General features: G+C 40.7%; 1 protein-coding gene across 1 annotated transcript in view; it reads right to left on the bottom strand.

Annotated features, from left to right (window-relative positions):
• The window catches only part of NUP210L (nucleoporin 210kDa-like), a 135,334-nt gene that overhangs the window by 46,527 nt on the left and 72,473 nt on the right, over positions 1-16,334 (bottom strand). Inside the window, exons 23-28 of the mRNA XM_012658497.1 lie at positions 15,653-15,715; positions 14,970-15,149; positions 14,512-14,592; positions 14,292-14,423; positions 11,090-11,248; positions 3,079-3,170 (exon numbers count right to left, since the gene is read on the bottom strand). Coding sequence (XP_012513951.1) covers positions 3,079-3,170; positions 11,090-11,248; positions 14,292-14,423; positions 14,512-14,592; positions 14,970-15,149; positions 15,653-15,715 — 707 coding nt within the window. The remainder of the gene's footprint in view (positions 1-3,078; positions 3,171-11,089; positions 11,249-14,291; positions 14,424-14,511; positions 14,593-14,969; positions 15,150-15,652; positions 15,716-16,334) is intronic.

Here is a 16,334-nt window from a genome sequence, read left to right as displayed (position 1 = left end):
TCTTTCTATTTTTAGTAGAGATGGGGTCTCGCTCTTGCTCAGGCTGGTTTTGAACTGCTGAGCTCAAACAATCCGCCCGCCTCGGCCTCCCAGAGTGCTAGGATTATAGGCGTGAGCCACTGCGCCCGGCCTGTTCAGTCTCTTTTTAATTGTTTTTCTCCACGCCTATTGTTCTCGTGTGTCAACTTTATTTTCTTTTTTGCCTTCTTGCATTTCTCTTTTCTAAATCCCTACTCTTGTTGAGAAAGTAGAAGAAAGCAAAAAATGCTCTTATAACTCAGAAAGCTAGCCCAATTTTAAAAGTTTCACCTCACGCTTTTCCCATCTTGGATCTGACCAGTTAAATCAATCTCGATAGGGTAATTAAAAAAAATGGTTAGTTTTAATAGAGGAAATGCTTCAGGACATAAGTCTGGGAGGAGATTTTATGAATAAGACCTCAGAGCACAACCAACAAAAGCAAAAATAAACAAATGGGATTATATCAAACTAAAAAGCTTAGGTACAGCAAAGGAAACAATCAGCAGAGTAAAAAGACAACCTACAGAATGGGGAGAAAATATTAGCAAACTACTCATCGGACAGAGGATTAATATCCAGAATATATAAGGAAGTCGAACATCTCTACAACAACAACAAAAAAACAAACAATCCAATTAAAAACGGGTAAATGGCCGGGCATGGTATCACACTCCTGTAGTCCCAGCTACTTGGGAGATGGAAGCGGGAAGATCACTTGAACCCAGGAGTTCAAGGCTGCAGTGAGTTATGATTGTGCCATTGCACTCCAGCTAGGGACGGAGCGAGACCTATCGTTAAAAAAAAAGAAAAGGGCAGATGATCTGAACAGATATTCCTCAAAAGAAGACATACAAATGGCCAAGAAATATATATATAAAAATACACAACATCAGGGAAACGCAGGACGGGAGTGGTGGCTCACGCCTGTAATCCTAGCTCGCTGGGAGGCCGAGGCGGGTGGATTGTTTGAGCTCAGGAGTTCAAAACCAGCCTGAGCAAGAGCAAGACCCCGTCTCTATTAAAAATAGACAGAAATTAATTGGACAACTAAAAATATATAGAAAAAATTAGCCGGGCATGGTGGCTCATGCCTGTAGTCCCAGCTACTTGGGAGGCTGAGGCAGGAGGATCACTTGAGCCCAGGAGTTTGAGGTTGCTGTGAGCTAGGCTGACGCCATGGCACTCTAGCTGGGGCAACACAGTGAAACTCTGTCTCAAAAAAAAAAAAAAAAGGGAAACGCAAATCAAAGCCACAATGAGGTATCATCTCACCCCAGTTAACACGGCTATTACAAAAAAACAAAAAATAAATGCTGCGAGGATGCAGAGAAAATAGAATTCTTATACACTCTGTTGGTGGGAATGTAACCTAATACAGCCACTATGGAGAACAGTAAGGAGGTTCCTCAAAAAATGACAAATAGAACTACCATAGGCCCAGCAATCCCACTACTTGGAATTTATCCAAAGAAAGGGAAATATTATATCGAAGAGACATCTGCACCCCCACATTTTTTGCAGCACTGTTCACAACAGCCAAGATATGGACTCAACCTAGATGTCCAACAACATATGAATGGATAAAGAAAATGTGGTATATACACAAAATGGCATACTATTCAGCCATAAAAAACGAATGAAATCCTGTCATTTGTGGCAACACGCATGGAACTGGAGGGCATTATGTTAAGTGAAATAAGCCAGGAACAGAAAGATAACACTGCATATTCTCACTTGTATGTGAAAGCTAAAAACAGTCCATCTCATAGAGGTAAAAAGTAGAACAGAATGGAAGATATAGAGGCTGAGAAGGGTAGGAGGAAGGGAGGGACAGGGAGAGATTTGTTAAAGGATACAAAATTACAGCTAGGTAAGAGAAATAAATTCTATCTAGCTGTCCTTAACCTTTTTGGCACCAGGGACCAGTTTTATGGAAGACAATTTTTCTGCGGATGGGGGTGCATGGGCAGGAGGAGCTCAGGTGGTGATGGGAGTGGCTGTAAATACAGATGAAGCTTCCCTTGCTCACCCACCACTCACCTCCTGCTGTGCACTCGCCCTCACCCCTGCTAAGTTCCGTGGAAGACGATTTTACCACAGATGGGGGAGGGGTGTGGGGCAGCAGAGCTCTGTGGCCCAAGGGTTGGGGACTACAGTTTTATACCACTGTAGGACGACTATAATTGATAATAGGATATTATATAGATTCAAATATTTGGAAGAAGGATACTGTTCTAGGCCGGCGCGGTGGCTCACGCCTGTAATCCTAGCACTCTGGGAGGCCGAGGTGGGTGGATCACTCAAGTTCAGGAGTTTGAGACCAGCCTGAGCAAGAGCGAGACCCCCGTCTCTAGTGAAAAATAGAAAGAAATGATCTGGACAACTAAAAACATATATAGAAAAAATTAGCCGGGCATGGTGGTGCATGCCTGTCGTCCAAGCTACTTGGGAGGCTGAGGCAGTAGGATCGCTTGAGCCCAGGAGTGTGAGGTTGCTGTGAGCTAGGCTGACGCAACGGCACTCACTCTAGCCCGGGCAACAGAGTGAGGCTCTGTCTCAAAAAAAAAAAAAAAAAAGAAGGATACTGTTCTCAATGCAAAGAAATGATAAATGTTTGAGATAATGGATATGCTAATTATCCTGATCTTATCATTATACATTATATGTATTGAAACATTATATGTACCCCATGAATATGTATACTCATTATCTGTCAATTAAAGACATAAAATTAGGCTGGGTACGGTGGTTCATGCCTGTAATTCCAGTGCTTTGGGAGGCCAAGGCAAGTGTATCACTTGAGGCCGGGAGTTCAAGACGGCCTGGGCAAGAGCAAGACCTGTCTCTACAAAAGAAAAAAAAATTAAATTAAAGAACAACAAGAATAAAATGGTTAGTTTTGTTATGTGAATTTCACCTCAGCTCAAAAACAATTATTCAGAAGTTAGAAAAATCACCTAGAAGACAAAGAGGCAAAGTAGTCTTTCCATGTGCAAAGTTTTACTGAAGATACTTAAAATTAGAACCTGGCCTTTCCTTCTTCTCCCTTCTACTTACCTGTTGGTATGGAGTTTGAGCTGAGAGTTCATAGGCATCAGAATCTGCTCAGGTTGGCACTCTGGATAGAAAAGTTGGAGTTTTTCAAACACCTAAAATGAGAAAATAATGTTTCTTCATTTCTGGAAAAGATAAATTATGACTTTTACTTACATATGGACTTCAGTATAATCTCAAAGAGATTACACACTAATAAAGGACAACTACAAATCAACAGTCTGCCTAACTTCTAAATAGTCTAAAATCTTCCACAATACTCTTTTCCTAAATGAACCAGGCACCTAAAAGATAGGTAGGTATTCTAGAAATGTAATGTAATATGAGCTCTGCTCATAAGGGACTGGGCATTTGGTAAAGTTTATACTTACCACATCCTCTGTGTTACTTAGATATTAGGTATAAATAACTTTGAAATTTCTAATTTTAGCTCCGTTAACCTGAGATGAGATTTGGAAACAAAGAACATATAATATTAAATTAGCAAGAAACACCATCCAGGTCTTCTACCTTCTAGTAAAGTGTTCTTTTGTCTACACCATACTGAATCAGAGAACCAAAGCCAAAATAAAGGGGAAAAAAAGAAAAAGAAAAAAAATATATCAGTTTCAAATTCAGAGACCGAGAAAGTTACGTGTCCCACACAAATGGTAACTTTTTTGTATGTAAACATCTTGGTTTGTTGGTTTATTTATTTATTTATTTTTCTTTGAGACAGAGTCTCGCTCTTTTGCCCGGCTGGAGTGCAGTGGCGTCATCACAGCTCATTGCAACCTGCAACCCCTAGGCTCAAGCCATTTTTCTGCCTCAGCCTCCTGAGTAGCTAGGGCTATAGGCGCACACCACCATGCCTGGCTAATTTTTTAAAGTTTTTTGCAGAGACAGGGTCTTGCTATGACTGAGTTTTGCTCTTGCTCAGGCTGGTCTCGAACTCCTGGCCTCAAGCGATCCTCTTGTCTTGACCTCTCAGAGTGCTAGGATTACAGGTGTGAGCCACCGCACCTGGCCATCTTGGTTTGTTTTTTAAGCCAATTTTTTTTCTATACTTCAAAATATTAAGGGATACAAATGTTTTTATTACATGGATAGCATTTATAATGCTTAAGTTGGGGCTTTCAGTGTGCTCATCACCCAAATAGTGTTCATTATACCAGATAGGTAGGGTTTTACTCCTCCTCTCCTCCCCTCTTCTTTTTTTTTTTTTTTTTTTTTGACAGAGTCTCGCTTTTGTTGCCCAGGCTAGAGTGAGTGCCGTGGCGTCATCCTAGCTCACAGCAACCTCAAACTCCTGGGCTCAAGCGATCCTCCTGCCTCAGCCTCCCGAGTAGCTGGGACTACAGGCATGCGCCACCATGCCCGGCTAATTTTTTCTATATATTTTTAGTTGGCCGATTAATTTCTTTCTAATTTTAGTAGAGACGGGGGTCTCGCCCTTGCTCAGGCTGGTCTCGAACTCCTGAGCTCAAACAATCCGCCCGCCTTGGCCTCCCAGAGTGCTAGGATTACAGGCGTGAGCCACCGCACCCAGCCCGAATCAATTTTTTTTAACATGGCTAGAGATAGGGGTCCTGTTTCATTCTTCTGAATGTGGCTATTATCCAGTTTTACCAGCACCATTTATTGAATAGGGCTTCCTTTCCCCAGTGTATGTTGTCTGCTTTGTTGAAGATCAGTTGGTTGTAGGTAGATGGTTTTATATCTGGATTTTCCATTCTGTTCCATTGGTCTATATTTCTACTTTTATACTAGTACCACGCTATTTTGATTACTATAGCCTTGAATAATTTGAAGTGTGGTAATGTGATGCCTCCAGATTTGTTCTTTTTGCTTAATATTGCTTTGGCTATTTGGGCTCCTTTTTGGTTCCAAATGAAGCATAGAATTATTTTTTTCTCAATATGTAAAGTATGATGTTGGTATTTTGATGGGGATTGTGTTTAATATGTAAATCACTTTGGGTAGTATGGACATTTTAACAAAGTTGATTCTACCAATCTGTGAGCATGAGATGTTTTTCCAATTGTTTGTGTCATCTGTGATTTTTTTCATTAGTATTTTGTAGCTCTCTTTGTAGAGATCTTTCACCTCCTTGATTAAGTATATTCCTAAGTATTTTATTTTCTCCGTAGCTATTGTGAATGGTATTAACTCTTTGATTTGACTCTCAGCTTGACTATTATTAGTATATAGAAATACTACTGAGGCTGGGCACAGTGGCTCACGCCTGTAATCCTAGCATTCTGGGATGCCAAGGTGGGAAGATCACTTGAGCTCAGGAGTTTGAGACCAGCCTGAGCAAAAGTGAGACTCTGTCTCTACTAAAAATAAAAAAATTAGCTGGGTGTGGTGGTATGCACCTGTAGTCCCAGCTACTTGGGAGGCTCAGGAGGAAGGATCACTTGAGCCTGGGAGTTTAAGTTTGCTCAGAACTAGGCTGATGCCACTGTACTCTGGCCTGGGAAATAGGACGAGAAGAAAAAAGGAAAGAAAGGAAAGGAAGGAAGGAAGGAAGGGAGAAAGAATGAAGGAAGGAAGGAAAAGAAAGAAAAAGAAAGAAAGAATGAAAGAAAAAAAAAGAAAGGCTACTAATTTGTATACATTGATTTTGTAACCCGAGACTTTGCTGAATTTATTTATCAATTCTAGGAGTCTTTTGATGGAGTCTTTGGGATTTTCTAGATACAGGATTATATTGTCAGTGAAAAGCAATAGTTTGACCTCCCCTTTCCCAATTTGGATTGCTTTATCTTTCTTTGGCCTAATTGCTCTGGCTAGGCCAGGCGTGGTAGCTTCCGCCTATAATCCTAGCACTCTGGGAGGCCGAGGTGGGAGGATCGCTCAAGGTCAGGAGTTCAAGACCAGCCTAAGCAAGAGCGAGACTCTGTCTCCACTAAAAAATAGAAAGAAATTAGCTGGACAACTAAAAATATATAAAAACAAAATTAGCCGGGCATGGTGGCGCATGCCTGTAGTCCCAGCTACTCGGGAGGCTGAGGCAGAAGAATTGCTTGAGCCCAGGAATTTGAGGTTGCTGTGAGCTAGCCTGATGCCACGGCACTCTAGCCCGGCCAACAGAGCAAGACTTTGTCTCAAAAAAAAAAAAAAAAGTAAACTAATCGCTCTGGCTAGGACTTCCAGTACTACGTTGAATAGAAGTGGTGACAGTAGGCACCCTTGTCTTATTCCAGTCTTAGGGGGAATGCTTTCAACTTTTCCCCATTCAGTATGATGTTGGCTGTGGGACTGTCATATACGACTTTTATAATTTTGAGATATCTTATTTCTGTGCCTATTTTGAGGGTTTTTATCATGAAATGGTCCTGGACTTTATTCAATACTTTTTCTGCATCTGTTGAGATGATCATATGGTCTTTTTTTTTGCTTGTGTTTATGTGGTGAATCATGTTTATTGATTTTCGTAAGTTGAACCATCCTTGGATCCATGGGATGGAGCTCACATGATCACGGTGAATTATTTTTTTGATGTGTTGTTGAATTCAGTTTACTAGTATTTTTTTAAGGATTTTTGCATCAATTTTCATAAGGGATATTGGTCTTTTTTTTTTTTTCATTGTGTCCTTTCCTGGCTTTGGTATCAACGTGATACTGGCTTCATAGAATGAATTAGGGAGGATTCCTTCCTTCTTGATGTTATGAAATAATTTCTGTAGGATAGGTACCAGTTTTTTGTAGGTTTGGTAGAATTTGGCTGTGAATCCATCTGGTCTGGAGATTTTTTGTTGTTGTTGTTGTGAGATTTTTTATTACTGCTTCAACTTCACTGCTTGTTATTGGTCTGTTCAGGATTTCTATTTCTTCCTAATTGAATCTTGTGAGGTTGTGTGTTTCCAGGAATTTATCCATTTCCTCTACATTTTCTAGTTTGTGTGTGTAGAGATTTTTGTAGAATTCATGAATGATATTTTATAGTTCTGTGGCATCAGTGATAATACCTCCTTTTTCATTTCTGATTGAGCTTATTTGGGTCCTTTCTCTTCTATTTCTGCTTAATATGGCTAGAGGTGTATTGATTTTGTTTCTTTTTTCAAAGAACGAACTTTTTGTTTTGTTGATCCTTTTCTTTCTTTCTTTCTTTTTTTTTTGGTTTACATTTCATTTAGTTTTGCTCTGAGCTTTGTTATTTCTTTTCTTCTGCTGGCTTTCGGTTTGGTTTGCTCTTTTCTAGTTCCTTGAGATGTGACATTAGGTTGTTAATTTGTGGTCTTTCTGATATAGGCATTTAAGGCTATGAATTTTCCCCTTAGGACTGCTTTTACTGTATCCCATAGATTTTGATAACTTGTGTCCCCTTTGTTGTTCAGTTCAAGGAATCTTCTGATTTCCATCTTAATTTCATCATTGACCCAATGGTTGTTTAATATCCATGCCTTTCTATAGATTTGAGTGTTTCTCTTGGAATTGATTTCTTGTTTTATTCCACTGTGGTCTTATAAGATACACAGTATGACTTCAATTTTTTGGAATTTGCTGAGACGTGTTGTGGCCTAAGATGTGATCAGTCTTGGACAATGTCCCATATGCTGATGAGTAGAATGTATATTTAGTAGTTTCTGGGTAGAATATTCTGTAAATGTCCGTTTGGTCCATTTGTTCTATTTTTTAAAAATAATTTTTTTAAAAATATGGAATGCTTCATGAATTTGTATGTCATCCTTGTGCAGGGGCCAGTCTAATCTTCTGTGTATTGTTCCAATTTTAGTATATGTGCTGCCAAAGCAAGAACAGTCCATTTGTTCTAGTGTATCATGTAAGTCCAGTGTTTCTTTATTGGTTTCTGCTTCAATGATTTGTCCAGCTCTGTCAATGGGGTGTTGAAGTCCCTGGCAATTACCATGCTACTGTTTATTTCTTTGCTTAGATCTAGTAGGATTTGCTTTATGAATCTGGGAGCTCCTGTGTTAGGTGCATACATATTTAGGACTGTTATATCTTCTTGTTGAATTGCTCCCTTTACCATTATATAATGACCATCTTTGCCTTTTTTTTTTTAAACCATTGTTGATTTAAAGTCTATTTCATCTGATATTGGAATGGCTACACCTGCTTTCTTTTGGTTTCCATTTGTGTGGAATATTTTTTCCCATCTCTTCACCTTTAGTCTGTGTGAGTCCTTGTGGGTTAAATGTGTTTCCTAGAGACAGCAGATACTTGGGTTGTGTTTTTTCATCCATTCAGCCGGTCTATGTCTTCTAAGTGGGGCATTCAGACCATCCACATTGAGTGTTAGTATTGATAGGTGGCATGCTGTTCTGTTCCCCCCATCATGTTGGGTGATACCTTATTGCTTTGTTTTCCCTCTTGAATTATTATTTTAGAAGAGCTAAGAGCTTTAACTTTTGGGTGTTTTTACACTGGTGGGTATCTATTGTACTGTCCCATGTATAATGCAGTTCTGAGTATTTCTCGTAGGGCCGGTCTAGTAGTGACAAATTCCCTTAACTTGACAAGTTGTCTTGAAAAGTCTTTATTTCTCCATCGTTTATAGAACTTAGTTTTTACAAAATTCTTGGCTGGCAGTTGTTCTGTTTACGAAGACTAAAAATGGGGCCCCAATCTCTTCTGGCTTGTAATGTTTCTGCTGAGAATTCTGCTGTTAGCCTGATGGGTTTTCCTTTGTAGCCGCTGTGCCCTTGGCTCCTCCCCCGAGTCCCCTCCACTGCTGCAGGGCCCTGTGGCTCCATCCCCAAGGCTCCAGTGCTGCCACTGGGACCCTGGACCCAGCTCCAAGACTCCCTGCTGTCGTAGAGCCCCACAGCCATGCTCCTGGGGCTTCCACTGGTTGCCTGCTGAGAATCGCCCAGTGGTCCAACACTCTGCCAGGGACCCGCCAGTCTCCAGCCGTATTGCACCTGGACCCTGGATGAAAGTTGTCGTTTTCATCTTGCAGCTTGTAGAATTTTCTTCATTTTGACTTTGGCCAAGTTGATGACTCTGATGCTTGGAGAGGTCCAATTTACTACGAATCTTCTTGGTCTTTGTTGACCATCTTGTATCTGGATATCTCTGGCAATACCAGGGAATTTTTCCTCAATAATTCTCTTGGATAAATTTTTCCATGCTTTTGCTTTTTCTTCTTACTCATACATATATGTGTGTGTATATATATATATATATATATATAATCCATATATTAGTTCGCTTCACATAGTCCCATATTTCTCTGAGTGATCATTCTTCTTTACTCTCTTTTCTGCATCTTTGACTGACTGGGTTAGTTCAAAAGCCTTGCCTTCAAGTTCTGAGATTCTTTCTTCTGCTTGGTTTAGCCTGTTGTTGAAGCTTTCTGATGGATTTTGAAATTTCCTAAATGACTCTTTCATTTCTTTAAGTTCTATTAAATCCTTTCTTATGTTGTCTAGCTCTTTAGCAACTTTTTCATTTTTTTAATTGATATCCCGAAATATCTTTTGGCTTCTTTTCGTTGACTTTCAACTTTCTCTTCAATTTTTTTCATCTTATTTGCCATTCATATTCTGAGTTCCATTTCTGACATTTCAACAATTTCCTTTTTTTTTTTTTTTTTTTAAGGGTGGTCAAGTGGAGCAGTGGAAGTGGAGAAGGAACAAAGGAATCTGTAACAGGTTGCGATCAATTAGTTGTAAACCCCACTGCACTCGGACCAACCAACAATTTCTTTTTTGTTGAGGTTCATTGCTATAGGTTTATTGTGATCCCTGGGGATGTTGAACTGTTTTGTTTTGTCATGTTGCCAGAGTTCTTTTGCTGGTTTCTTCTCATCTGAATCCTCTTCTCTCAGCTCAGGGCTGATAGGTTAGCACACCTATTCTCCATTGCTGAAATTCTCCTACTTAGTGAAAACGAGAGTTTCCTAGATGAAGCTTTTGTGTCCTACTCTGGAAGAATGACCCAAAAGGGAGGGGTGGGTGCACTCAGAGCCTGTAATGCAGCTGTTCTGTTCCCCTGTGATTGTCACAGTTTTAGCTGGTGCTGGATGATCTTCGTGTGGAGTGTTGGGTTGTTCCCCCGGCTGCTGTTGGCATCTCAAGTTGGGGGCTAGGCAAGACCCTCTCCAGAGAGTCTGGTGTTACGAGGGATTGCTCTGCCCAGCTCTCCCTATGGAGGTGACAGTGGCAGCTGGGTGGGGCTATCTAGGCAGTAGTTGTGGGTGTACAGGCTGTGGGTGTTTGCTCTCCAACAGGGTCCAGGTGCGATGCGGCTGGAGGCTGGTGGGTCCCTGGTAGAGTGTTGGACCACTGGTGGTTCCCAGCAGGTGGCCAGTGGAAGCCTTAGGAGCATAGCTGCAGGGCTCTATGGCAGCAGGGAGTCTTGGAGCTGGGTCCAGGGTTCCAGTGGCAGCACTGGAGACTTGGGGATGAAGCCAGGGCCCTGCAGCAGTGGAGAGGCCTCAGGGGAGGAGCCACAGGCACAGGGGCAGCAGTTGAGCCTCCATAGCGGAGGCTCTAGCTTGTGGGCAGTGCTGGAGCCTTAAGAGGTGGAGTCTTGGGGCCTGGCAACTGGGCTGAATCCTTGGGGGGTGCTGTAGGACCTGGTGCCAGGGCTGGAGCCTCAGTAGCAGAGCCTTCGGCCCCATAACTTGTCTTTTGAATTTAAAAACAATAGGACCACTTAGCTTTTAGCCTAAGATCATCTGTAGAAACTATTCATACTCTTATACCTTACCAGAAGTTACTATTATATTTCATTCTACCTGTGAATATATCTAAATATACTATATCATAATATCCACGTTAAGTGAAGCAGCTCAGAAATCCCTCTCTAGTTATTGAGGTGTTCATATCTTTCGTTCATAGTGTGGGGAGATAAACGGAGTATGTGTGCTAAAGTTTCTAATGTCAATACTATAAAGAAGCAATTAGCAGGAATGACAAAGATCTAGGAACCATAAACCTGTTTCAGGAATCCCTCTAGCAATTCTCTATCTGTATCCAGACTACACTCTTCATGGATGATAAGAGAATATAACTTTCTTCTCCTTGAAATACAAAAATAAGATTTAGGTTTGGGAACTTACCAGGATCTGAACTTCATCAGACAGTTCCAAGAAATTCCCCTCAAACTGCCCAGAGGAACTGTTCATACAGCGGACAGTGACTTTAATACTGGTCCGGCCAGCTGCTTTTGTGTGGACAACCATGGCAAAGTTATTCTCTAGTGGAAGCTGTAGAAAAACCTAAGACAGCGAGGGGATGAATTAAGAAATATTCATGAATAAACATTTCCCTTCCTTCTTTGTTTTTAACAATAAGGAAAATGTAGGTTGGAAATAGCTATCTAGAAGAACTAGAGTACAAGAGCATATTTTCATAGCTTTTGTTTTTGTTTTGTTTTGTTTTGTTGTTTTTTAGACACAGCATCTGGCTCTGTCACACAGGCTGGAGTGCAGTGGCATGATTATAGCTCACTGCAACCCAAAAATCCTGGACTCCAGCGATCCACCCACTGCAACCTCCCGAGTAGCTGGGACTACAGGTGTGTCTCACCAAGCCCAGCTAATTTTTGTTTTTTGTAGAGATGGGGTCTTGCTATGTTTCTTCAGGTGGACTCGAACTCCTGGCCTCAAGCAATCCTCCCGTCTCAGCCTTCCAAAGTGCTGGGATTATAGGCGTAAGCCACAGTGCCTGGCCTTCATAGGTTTTTTTTGCATATTCCCAGTACCATAGTCGTCCCTAAAGTTAAACCTTTGTTTGCTGGGTTCAACTAACTCTGGCATGCCTCCCTGAGATTCTTTCTTATGTTATCTCAGAGTCAATTCATTGATAGGAGAATGGAAATGATGGAAGTGGTTTCTAAGATGGGTTCAGACAGTAGAACTTGAGATAGGCAAGAAGTAAGGCCATCTACCCATGGAGTTCAGGGTTGTGGCAAGAAAGAATAAGGTCAAGAAAGAGAAGCTACTACTTTAGGACTATTCTAAAACTAGCTGACCATCTCCCCACTTGCTTCCGTCATCATTCCAGTCTGGACTGGATAAGGAGGATTAGAACTTTACAGGCTTCTGGTAATAGGGAAGGTAGGGCCAACACTAAGGCAAATATTGAAGTAGGTACCTGCCTACCTTTTCAGCAGTCATTTCATGTCCTATCTCCCTTGTCTTCTTGCTGTCCGCAACCCTCAAGACCTTCCCTTCTAGCTCTCTTTTTTTTTTTTGAGACAGAGTCTCGCTCTTTTGCCCGGGCTAGAGTGCCGTGGCGTCAGCCTAGCTCACAGCAACCTCAAACTCCTGGGCTCAAGTGATCCTCCTGCCTCAGCCTCCCAAGTAGCTGGGACTACACCCATGCACCACCATGCCTGGCTAATTTTTTCTAGATATTTTTAGCTGTCCAATTATTTCTTTCTATTTTTGGTAGAGACGGGGTCTCGCTCTTGCCCAGGCTGGTCTCGAACTCCTGAGCTCAAACAATCCGCCCTCCTCGGCCTCCCAGAGTGCTAGGATTACAGGCATGAGCCACCGTGCCCGGCCCTTCTAGCTCTCTTGACTCACAATAGAGTCCCAAGTTCCAAAATCACCTTTCCCTCCTCTTCTCTGTAAAAACTCCCATTTGCTTTGTGTAGATCTCAATCAGTTTTCTGGAAGAAAGTCTCATGCTAAAGAATGAGTGGTTTATAATTGTTTAATCCAAGTGAATCTCTAAATGGTAGCATTTCCACAGTGCAGGAAATCTACCTTGTGGAGCACAAAGAGCTTTCTATTGCCCTTTTCATCACCCAGTTTGTCTGTGCTGGGTCTGAGGCAGGAAAAGAAAAAAATTTCTAAGGCTCTCAATTATTTCTTCTGCTAGAGAAAACAGTGATACTTTAGATAGGAAAACTGAAGGAAGGGAGAAGTAGAAAGCCTAGGCCATTCTCTCCTTTCACAAAACCCCTATTTGCTATTCAAGAAAAAAGCCAAATCCCTATGCTACATAGTACCTAAGTACAGTTCCATCCCTCCTCAGTTACAAGTATAATCAGGCTCTAGAAGGTCCCTGACAGATAGTAGATCCAACCATCAAAGTTTTCCTAAATTAGAGATTTAGGATATTTTCAGAAAGATTAAAAATATATATTTTTTTACTTTTTACATATTTCTCTTTTCTTTTTAGCTAGCTCCAGAAATATCCTCTGAATTCCAGCTCTTATAACCCCTTTGTTCTCTCCCAAGGCTTAATTCTAATCCTTTGTTATCATTGGCACTGAATTGTGACCGACTTGGTATCCTCGCCCCAGGTCCCTTTTTCCTAAGGTAAAGCCCCAGATCTAGGTGGTTGCCACTGTCCTCAGACCACTTTGAATGGGTTCCATCAAACTGATGATCAGGTAACAACGCTGTGAACTAGGTAAAGTTTGTCTGCAGTTTACCTAGTTTCTACCAAACTTTGTTTCTTTTTGTCTTTTTCACGCTTCATTCAGTGTCAGGTTTAATGCTATGTGCGTGAGAACATCAAAGCTATTTTCAGAAAAATAAACTCTTAAGTTGAATTGTGGATTTCCTCAATGTCCATGCTGAAGTCTTTTGTGGTTCCAGACACAGCAAGTACTGAACTGGGAGGAGCCAGTACCACCAGATACCAAAGGGAACCATGAGGGACAGTTTAATTAATTGTCCTTCTTAAATTTGCCATTGATATAAGGCACCCAGTCCAGTTGGTGGGCAATGAATGACAGACCCATGGCACCCACAGTGCATGACATGCCCTCTGTGGGGATCCAGTTCTTCTCCAGCTTTCAGCGGGGCGGGCCCAGGAGCCTGCTCAGCATCACAGTGCCATCTACAGCCATCTGCATCCACTTTTCTTACTGTGAACATCAACTGCCCATCATGCAGCAAAACATGATTATAAATATAATTAAAGATGTGTCTGAACATGCTAAAAGATTATATTAAATATTTAAACTCTATGTATATATACTTTATATTCATAAGGTATACTTTACTCATCTGACATAGTCATCTGCTCACAAATACAACACGTGTAATACTGACGGAAAGATTTCTTTTGAGAGCTCTTTCCAGCAAAAAAAAATATTAAAAATCATGCAGTATTACCTGAGTACACAAATTTGGATTCTTCATGTGCTTTTCAGGTTTCCAGAGTTCACAGAACAATAGGAAAAGGAGGTAAGTAATAATACTGTATAGTTTAGAAAATGAGTCAGTCTAAAACTTATGATGAAATAAAATAAATTTAATATCAAGATCCCAAAGATAATATAATAAACAGGTAAATTCATACCTCTGAATGCCTGGGCACTAAATCCAATACATCCCTTTTGCTCATGGACCAGTGGAATGTAAGCCCAGGGTTGGCATTGCTAAAAGAGAAAGGGGTCTGAGTACTTGTCACTCCCATGACATAAATTGGCATCTGAAAAGAAAAAGTGGTATTGTGCTACATATCCTGCCCAACTGGCATTATCAGAATAATGAACCCAGAACAGAGCCATCATACTGACCTCAGTAGCTGTGATGAGTCTAGTTGCAGCTGCAAGGATCCTAACAGCCCTTAGCTGAACAACTTCAATATGTACTTCATCCTGCTCAAAAGGGTGAAGAGAAAGTGTAGGCTAAGAGGAAGTTTCTGTGGGGTGGACAGAGATGCTTATCATAACTAGCTTGTTGTTTTGGGCATTCAATAAAAAACCTTACAACATAGATATATTTGCTTTTGTTATTTAAAGAATTCCTTAAGGATGGGCACCATGTCTTACAACAATGCCAAGTACTCTGTGGGTTTTTCACTAAAGATTATATATTTTCCATGCCTGGTTAAGAGAATGCCAGGTGAGAAGGACTAAAAGATTTTTCCTGGGTTGCTGACACCCCCCTCATCACTACTTCCTCCCCAACCCCCCAACGCCCGATATGGCTACCGATAGAAGAGTAGAAGCAGAGCAGAGCAAAGAAGCAATACCTGGGAAAACACAATGACTTTGCCAGTATCTTCATTTACTGTCTGGATGGTGCCATGGACCACAGCTGTACCAATCACCTTCCCCGTAATTTGTCCCCTCCTATTAACAACAGCCACAGTCTGATTACTGATGGAGAAGTGAATGATAGATTGGGGCTGAGGACCACCTTCAGACAGTACCTGGAATTTAAACATACCATTGAATGCCTGGAACATGGGGGAGAAGTCACATCTCTTTTCCCAATATTTTGTCCAAGCCACTTGACTTCTTCTTCCCCCACTTGATTTCTTCTCCCATTTCCCAAACAGCCTATCCTACATCAACTCAAATGTAGAAGACCTGGAAGTGCTGCAAATGATCCATGGGATTCCAAGAAATACTTTATATGATATACATCAAGGGTCAGGAAAAATACTAATTTTATTTTATTTTTTTCATGTCAGAAAGGTAATGTACCGACATCCTGACAAGGTTTGAGGGAGGCACATCTCACACATGTGCATGAAAATCTAATCATCAGCTTATGAACTACAAAAGGATTTAATTTTTTTTTTATCAGATCCAATTGTACTTGGCTGAGAATAGACAGAAGGAGGCCAATAGGAAGAAGGGTGTGTGTTTATGTGTGTGTGAGTGAGATAAGGAGAAAAGGTAAATCTTATTTTTCTGCCTTTAAGATCACCTGCATCATGTTAGTTGGAATCAGTGTCATTTTCTCTGGAACAAGTCTGAATGGAGGAAACACCTTAAGGAGAAAACCAAAAGGACAACAATGACTAACTAGAGTCAATTTCACAATAAATGATTATGATCTCATTCTAAGGAAAACTCCTAATTATGCACAAAAAAGTTAAACACAAGGATATGTATTTTTATTTTATTTATATATAAAACTTTTATACATAATATACAAAAAATTCAAAATTATTTAAGTGGGAATACTTAAATAAGTTATTATATATCCACTTGCTGGAATAAAAGTGACCATTAAAATTATGTTTATAGTTAACTTTCTTTCAAACATATATAAAAGTAGAGAGAACAGTGCAATGAACTCTCAGGCACTCATTACCAGCTTCAACAATTATCAACACGTGGCCAAAAATTAGCTTTTAATGATAGAAGTAAATACTTTTGATATGAGATGAAGATGAAAAAATCAGTATGATTTATTCATGTTAAAATAAGCATGGGGGCAAAATGTGAAGGAAATACACTGGGATCCTTTTTGTGTTTTCCAAATCAATTTTTTTTTTTTTTTTTTTTTTATTTAGAGACCAAGTCTCACTCTGTGGCCCGGGCTAGAGTGCCGTGGCGTCAGCCTAGCTCACAGCAACCTCAAACTCCTGGGCTCAAGCGATCCT

Source organism: Propithecus coquereli, unplaced genomic scaffold, assembly GCF_000956105.1.
Source record: "Propithecus coquereli isolate 6110/MARCELLA unplaced genomic scaffold, Pcoq_1.0 Scaffold59, whole genome shotgun sequence".
NCBI classification, from domain to species: Eukaryota; Metazoa; Chordata; class Mammalia; order Primates; family Indriidae; genus Propithecus; species Propithecus coquereli.
The sequence above is the reverse complement of the archived record's forward strand: the minus strand, read 5'-3'. Positions and strand labels throughout refer to the sequence as shown.